Below are 8,310 nucleotides of genomic sequence, written 5' to 3' on the forward strand. Positions count from 1 at the left end.
CACGCTCTTTGTGTCCTCCTCACAGCTTACTTTCCCAATCAATGAACATTTTGGCAGTCTCTGATGGAGGTGATTGTATTCCCACTATTTAATCAGTAGGATTAAATACAACCGATTAAGACAACGGGTAGTGAAAATCTGCAACTTGCTCCCCCCTCCCCCCAAAAAGGCTATGACTGTGATCAATAGATCTTTCTTAGACAAGAGAAATGGAACAAAAGAGGGTAAATGGAGTTGAGGCACGGCCATGATCAGGTGGAACAGGCTCGAGGGGCTCAATGCCTATTCTGGTTTCTATGACTAAGTTTGAAACCAGCTCATGGAGGTAAAGCAATGCTATTAGCAGGTTATCATATCTAGTGCCCATTCCACAGAAGACACTCATTTCTAATGGCTACATCGGATTTGAATCCAAGCTGTAGTTTGAAAATGGCTTCGAGATGTGGGTTGTTTGTGCCTCCCATTTGCACCCCCGGGGCGCACTAACTTTTCGCCCGGGCACAGTGCCGCTAATGACTCTCGCTAAATTCCGCGATCGTTCAGCCCGGCACTCTGCTTGAATGCCAGGCTCTTGGTACGGGACGCCCGCTATCCGGTGGTCCATGGAGGCCCGGTTCGTACCTACAGAGTTGGCAGCTTGGGCCCTTCCCTTTAAAGAAGGGGAGAGCCCCACCTACGTAGCCCAGTGCATAGCACTGCGACCCGCTCCCGAACCGTCTGCCGTACTACCGCCCCAGAAAGGAAGTGAAGTGCGTTATTTTGCATTCCACTTCCTTTCGGGGGCGGTAACCCGAATTTTTCAAGCTGGGCGGGACTTCCACGCCTGGCACAGAATGTCCCGATTTCCCTCTATTAAAACGCATATTCTACCTGAAGGAGTTTCGGCGCATGCTGCTGCTGACTATATATTGTGGAGATCTTCCTTCCCCCTCCCCCGTTGCCTGGGCTAGATTTGAATCTAGTCCCTGATGATAACAAATGAGTGCTCTAGCACTGCTGTGTTCCCTTGGTCAAAAATTTGTTCCATTTCCATATTGTACAGGGAATTGGGAACCAATCTAAACCCATTTATTTTAATTCTTTAAAAAAAAATACAGGACTGCTTCACCTTTACTCGTAAAAAGCATTTTGTCTGTCTAATTCATAAAGGGACAATTTGAACATTGTTTTGTTATTTTCAGGGCACAGCAATCTTTTGGTATAACCTTTTTAGAAGTGGAGAAGGCGATTATCGAACACGACATGCAGCCTGTCCAGTATTAGTAGGAAGTAAATGGGGTAAGATCTGTGCTGCTGTTGATAGCCATGTGCCTGTCTGTTTATTCAGTTAGTGGTGTAAAATGAGTGAAGATAGAGCTCTCTATCTATCTCCGTGTCTATACTGCATCTTGGATTCTGTCAGAATGTGATGTGTCTTTTTTTTAAAAAAAAAGACCTCTTTAAACAATTTCTTTGGTGAGTTTTATTAATGGTTATATTCAGGCATAGAATGTTTGTGCTCATTAATGAAATTTTTTTTGCATCTCTGGTCAGTGCCAATATCATGCAGTCAGTTGCAGGAAGGCCCAAGTCCAGAGTAAAGCTTCCTGTACTCAGCCCCAACACTATGCCTTAGCTCCAGCCTCAAGAGAACATTCCTGACTTTATCAACATATTTTTCTTTTCCATTTCTCCCACCAATCATCCATGTGACCTCTCCGAGTGAAATGGGCACTCTTGTGCCAGTTTGTGAGAACTTTCCTGCTATGAGCACCATACCCACTGGGAATTTCACTTACACTGCTCAGGTTTATTTTCAGTTGACCTTGGTAGCTGGCATGTCACCAGCATGCTCTTGAGAAAGTGAAAAGCCAGTGTGCGCCCTACAAAGACTAAAGGACCAGTCCTACAAATTCATTCTCAGGATGTGAGCATTTAACGTTTGATGAAACGGTGTGGCTTGCTCAGCTACCTCAGAGAGCAGTTACGAGTCAGATATAGGCCAGACCAGGTAAGGATGGCAGGTTTACTTCCCTGAAGGATATTAGTGAACCAGTTGGGTTTTACAATAATTCCCAACAGTTTCGTGATCACTTTTACTGACACCAGCTTTTTAATTCCAGATTTTTTTTTTAAACTGAATTAAAATTCTCAATTATTAGCCCCCGTAACATAACCATTACACCACCATACTCATCTCCTCACATTCCTGCAAGGGTCCCTCAGGAGACTAAAGTTATCATTGCAATGAGGATACCTCATAACTTATATGAATCTGTGGCTTTGTTGGGTAAAAGGAGGGTTCAATAATAAATGGGGTGCCTCCAAAACAGACCTCATTCTCATAGCAGCAAAGAAGGAGCATCATAGATAAATCTGGACATCCATGTTAAGGTTGGATTGTAAAACCAACCCATTGACATTAAGTCCAGTTTCAGAAATTGTCAGGGCACGAAACAACCAGGAATCCTGGCTTCCTGTAGCTAAGGGACTTACTATCCCAGGGAGCACCTTTCTTTCACTCAACTTAATTTGTCAACTCTGCATGTACTGGCTGAAGACATCCCTCAAAAAAACACAACCACAATGGTGAAATGCAGCATGGAAGAAAGGAAATATGAAGGAGTCGAGATTAATGGCCTGGAATTTGCAGTAGTAATATCATCATCATCATAGGCAGCCCCTCAAAGCAAGGATGACTTGTTTCCACACCAAAAAGGGATGAGTTCACAGGTGTTTCAATGAAGGACCTAATATTACAGATCCCGAACTGCATCGTGAAGGGTTGAAGATGCCTGCGCTTGGATTTTTTTAACGTGTAGTGGCCGTTGCACACCAGCCACCACACGGTCTTGACAGAGCTAGGTCTTGGTCCAGGGGCAAGGATTACCCAAGACTCACTGGAGACCAGCTTTGCTGCACAGACTGAGCGCGCACACATATCGCAGTGTGGGCAGGCCCGTGCTGCCCCTGGGTCCTCGCTTCTTCTGAGCCCCAGATTCACGCCTTTCCTGGGCCCCGGTCACTTCCCTGTATGGATTCTTGCCGCTCCTTCGCCCCTCCTGCTGTGTCTGCCCGCACTGCAATCAGCGACCTGGCTTCGCAGCCATCGCCCTCCTGCAGCAGCATGTGCTGCTCCCTACAGTGGTATGTCGCCGCACGCTGCTCCCTCCAATGGCCTGGCCTGCTGATGGTCTTGCAGGCCGGGATCACGCCGATTTCCAGGCCGGGCTGCCGCACGCCACTCCCTCCAATGGCCCCGGCCTGCTGATGGTCTTGATAAGGGCTCGGCTGTCAGCACTTGCCGTTTAAACTGTGTAAAACTGACAGCAACTTCAGCCGTTCGCATGTGCGGAGTTAAACATAGAAATCCAGAAGTTGCTATCAGTGATATCCTGCTCCTCCACAGGGTGTGCTGTTGCAGTCTGCACAGATAGAATCATTTAGAAAACACTGATTTGTAGTGAACTTCAACTATTTACACACTATTCTTGCTGTAAGGAGCAATAGTAAAGTTAAACCTTGTTCAATCAGGAGTAACTGTGTTTTTAACAGCGTACTAAGTCATAATTTCTGCTGAACACCCCCTCTGGCCCTGAAACAGTGTGGATTCTCATTGCCTCAGAAGAATATTTAATAAAAAATGTTAATAAAATTATTTTTTGTTTCAAGTTTTTGTTCTGATATTTACATTTCTTCCTTAAGCCCAATCTTTATTTTTCTTTCTGTACAATGATTTAAATGTGAGTTATATTCACTGCTTTTTACTTCCTGCTTTGTTGTCTGTGAGAATTCTTCAATCTGATTGGCAGATTAGTCTCTTTGCTGCCTGCCCTGTTGCTGGATGCCACAAATCCCCTGTAGGTGGCGCCAAATTGAAACTGACATTGGAAAGAGGAAGTCTGCGCTCTAGAGCACGCTAAATCTTTATGGGCAGCTTTTTTCGAGGTCAGTGCTGAGCGTCGTTCCTTCGCCGCTGACTGCAAAATCCAGGCCAATGTATTGTCTTATTTTTGGAAGGGGCGTACGGAGACGGATTCTAAATTACAATTCTTATACTCGATAATGATGCGTTACAGACCTTTAACCTCTCCTCAACTATTGTTTTGTTTCATTCACAGTTTCCAACAAATGGATTCATGAGAGAGGACAAGAGTTCAAAAGACCGTGTGGATTGACAGAGGTGGATTGAACTTGTGGTCCATGCGGTGTCCCTGTTTATTCCTTTCCCTTTTATCAGGTCAAGCAGACAGTCAGGATTTGATTTTACCCCTTCAAGTGCATCCTCATGTTTGTTCATTTCATCACTCTGTTATTTTCATTCCATTCCATTTTTTCTTCCCCCACCCTCCCCCCGGCCCCCCTCTCCCCTCCCTACAATGAGACGTACTGTGATATTCCTTGAAAAAAAACCTTTTTGTGGTATTTTCCGTTGGTGGTCCACTGTGTATATGCAGGTAATTCGCCCTCAATTTGTCCAGAATACTCATGTAATGCTGTCTGCGCGAAGACAACAAATCCGTTCACTTTGGGGACAAAAGTGGATGAAAATTTCAGAGCAATCACTTTTCGTTCATCCTTTGTGTCCTACTGACTTACGGATTGGAACAGAGAAAGACACATGCAGTTTGGACCCATCATTCCTCCACATGGATGCAGCTCCACGAATCTTGTATTCCCCACAGCTCAGCGGTGCCTCTCCTGGGCAACCTCTGCCTTTTGAAGGCCTCAAAACCTTGTTCAAACATTCCAGTTAAGTAGAAGGTTCACGTGAAAACTGTTTGGCCATTCCAGCTTAACTTATATGAGGGCGTTTCATGTTATCATTGTATTTGCTTATTTTCACTTTGAGAATCTTCTCAACAGACTTCCATTTGGTTTTCAGCATCTGAACATAATTTTATTATCATTTTTTGCTACGTTGCAGATGTTGAGTGCTCCCTTTAACCAAATTAATCCAAATCTCTTCTAAATTACAATAGGCCAGAAGTGCAAACAGAAAGTGTCCAACCAATTTGAGTTATTTTTAGTAACATTCTTAATTGTTTCTCTGAGGACCCCCATTGCACTGAAAATGAGCCCTGGTTCAGAGGTTAATATGTATTAGCCCAAGAAGGTGGCCAGGCCATCAACACCTTCACAGGGCAACTAGGAATAGGCAATACATGCAGCTTTGCCAATGTTGCCTACATCCTGAGAATAAATAATGAAACATAATAATTGGGCTCAGCTGAATATATTAACCATAATAATTGGATGAAAAAAATTAATATCTCCAACTTGAGGATGAATATTTTTGAGCAACCTCATCACAGATTCTTGCTGGGAAAGGGTTACAATCTTATACAAAGTCTATTTCTGCAACGTTCCTTCTTTCCTTAACCCGTCGCCTGGAAACATAAGCTCATAGAGTCTCTCTCAAACCTGCTTTTAATTTAAGAATTAAACATTAACAGAACTAGACGTGTAATTAAAATCACAAAATGTTTAGCAATGATATCCAGACCATCTGTATTATTCACATGACTTCTCTGTAATGGCCGTTTTAGAATCAAGATTACCAGCACTCAGACTATCCCATCATGTGTTTCCGCCAGATGGGAAAAAGGGCGGCTGGGGTTTTGCATCTCTCTTGATTGTCCTTCATACATACAGAGAATCAGGGTTAAAGGTAGCTACTCAGACCAGCAAAAAGTGGGAAGTGTTGTTCCACAAGGATCAGCGCTGGGACCACTGTTGTTCACCATTTGCGTCAACGATTTGCAATTGGGAATCGAAGTACAATTTCAAAATTTGCAAACGACTCCAAATTGGGGGGGTACAGGGTGGGGAATTAATACTGAGAAAAACTGCAACAAAATACAAACAGACATTAATAAACTTGCAGAATGGGCATGCAATTGGCTAATAAATTTCAACATAGATAAATGTGAGGGGATAAGAATAAGGAGGCCACATACTGCTTGTAAGAAAGAGTCTAAATGGGGTAGAGGAGCAAAGGGATCTAAGGGTACAATTGCACAAACTACTAAAAGCAACGATATAGGTTAATAAGACCATTTTTAAAAAGCAAACAAAGCACTGGGGTTAATTTCTAGAGGGATAAAATTGAAAAACAGAGAATCAAATGAGGTTGTGCTGTTAAATTCGGCCAGTACTTCATATTTCCGGGCTTCCCGGCCTCTACGATCACCCCACCTCGCCTCGTCCTCTCTCCATCTCCTCACAAATATTGGGGCTCATGTGTCCACGTAGGCGAGACCAAATCTAGGGGCCATATGTATAAAATAATCACCAATGAATCCAATAGGGAATTCAATAGGAAACTTCTTTACCCAAAGAGTGGTTAGAATGTGGAAATCGCTCCATAAGAAGTAGTTAAGGCGAATAGCATGGATGTATTTAAGGGGAAGCTAGATAAGTACATGAGGGAGAAAGGAATAGAAAGATATTCTGATAGAGTTAGATGCAGAGGGGTGGGAGGAGGCTCGTGTGGAGCATAAACGCCGCATAGACGAGTTAGGCCGAATGGCCTGTTTCTGTGCTGTACATTCTATGTAATTTATTTCCTGCTCGGACAGAACAGTTAAAATGACCACAATAACAGGTTTACAGAAAAAAAGAGAATATGCTGAAAACAAAATGGATTCTGCTTCTGATGATTCCTTAAGTTAAGAAGGCCTTAGCTAAGCCATATTTTAAGGCCTAAAGTCCTTTAACATGTTAATAAGTCAAATATCTCCCTGCACTCGTGTGCATGACACGATAAAGCAACCAATGCATCACTTCTTGAAGTACAAGGTGTTTAGCCAGCACATGACGGTGCAATTATAAATCCTCTTTGTGTCTCCCATGTAACTGGACTGGAATCTGCAGGAACCAATGTGGCCTATAATTTCTATCCTTCAAAAGCTGTGTAATCCATCTTGATCCCCATACAAGTCTGAAACCAACCTCAAATTGCTTCTCTAAATCCTTCTACTTAACTGGTGTGGCAATTGAGCAGATTGTGTTGAAAACCCACAGAAGCAGAATATTACCTGTATAATTCTGTGCTGCTTTTACCAATTTCACTCCAAAGATGGCAGGGGAAAAGATTTATTTTCCACCGAAGAGCAAATCTGGTTGGGTCATTGCAAATGCAGAATATTACTGATGTTTTATTTCAATTACCTTTTTACCTCTGGTGTTTTAACCGTTGCATATATTTTGTTTTAAATATAGAGTGGTTTTATTACCTTTTTTTCTAAATCTTAAATTTTATTAATTTTGTTTTAGTACTTTTTGAGTGGAGCACAAATGCCACAAAGAGACTGGAGGAAGTTGTGGTCCAACTGTTTACTGTGCTGGAATGAATGAATAAAATAAGAAAATCACATCATTGTGGGGACTTGTCTCTGGACTGTTCTGTTGTACTTTAATATTTATTTAAACCTGATGACATGACCCAAACACTCTCTGGCAATTGAGCACTCCTTTCCAAACCAGAGGCCCCGATTTTAATCGGGTTAAAATGAGACCAGTCAGTTACCCCTCTGATCCCACTGCCTACCCGCTGGGTCCCGATATTAACCTGCACTTTTGAGCAGATAGGGTCTTTCTTTAAATATGCAGATTGGGTCCCAATTATGTCATTGGTACCCAAGCGCAATTTTTGTCAGAGCCCTGAGTAGAGAAGCAGTGATAGCTTCTCAGTCAGGCCAGACCTGATGGGAGGTGACCCATGGGCTAGAAGAGGTCCAGGCAGCTTAGTTGTAAACACTTTATTTTCGGTTTCCTTGTGGGCCAGCAGGGACATGGGTGCTCCTCCAGGCCTGACAATGAAGATTTTGGCCCCCTTTTGCCTGGCTCCGCCCCCAACCCCCACCAATCGCAGCCAGAAAGCCCCCCCCCCCCCCCGATCATGGCCAGAATGAACCCCTCCCCCCACCTACGATCGTCTCCAGAGATCGTCTCCAAAGCCCCACCCCACCTCGACTGACGGCCGGGGGCCATACCCATGGTTTCCCGGCTGGGGCCTCCTGCCAAGTTCCTGCTCCCGCTCCCGACCGGGGGCCAGCTAATGGATCAGGCAGGACTCCAGGACAAATCATTCAAATCCACATCCCAGGACTCCCCGAGTTCACCGTCCGTTTCTGAGCTCACACATTCAGTTCCCATCCTGACTTTCAAATCAACAGTCCTGGTGGTAGATATTGGGTATCCTCTGCTTCCATTTTGCTCAAGTGGTTTCTCAGCTGGGTTGGTAGCTGGCAATGGTTCCAGTGAGGATTGGGGATCAAAAAAACAAACAGGATTATCCATAGAAATTAGGACCCCTTTACAGCCTTA

At 43.9% G+C, this 8,310-nt stretch overlaps 1 protein-coding gene across 9 annotated transcripts in view; it reads left to right on the forward strand.

Moving 5' to 3' along the window:
• Positions 1-7,357, forward strand: part of LOC139262850 (prolyl 4-hydroxylase subunit alpha-2-like) — a 156,956-nt gene extending 149,599 nt beyond the window's left edge. For all 9 annotated transcript variants that reach the window (XM_070878045.1, XM_070878049.1, XM_070878048.1 and 6 more), the window contains 2 exons: positions 1,182-1,278; positions 4,101-7,357. In XM_070878045.1, coding sequence (XP_070734146.1) covers positions 1,182-1,278; positions 4,101-4,171 — 168 coding nt within the window. In that variant the 3' untranslated portion in view covers positions 4,172-7,357. The remainder of the gene's footprint in view (positions 1-1,181; positions 1,279-4,100) is intronic.
• The last annotated feature ends 953 nt before the right edge of the window (positions 7,358-8,310 follow it).

This window comes from Pristiophorus japonicus, chromosome 4, assembly GCF_044704955.1.
Source record: "Pristiophorus japonicus isolate sPriJap1 chromosome 4, sPriJap1.hap1, whole genome shotgun sequence".
Lineage (NCBI taxonomy): Eukaryota > Metazoa > Chordata > Chondrichthyes > Pristiophoridae > Pristiophorus > Pristiophorus japonicus.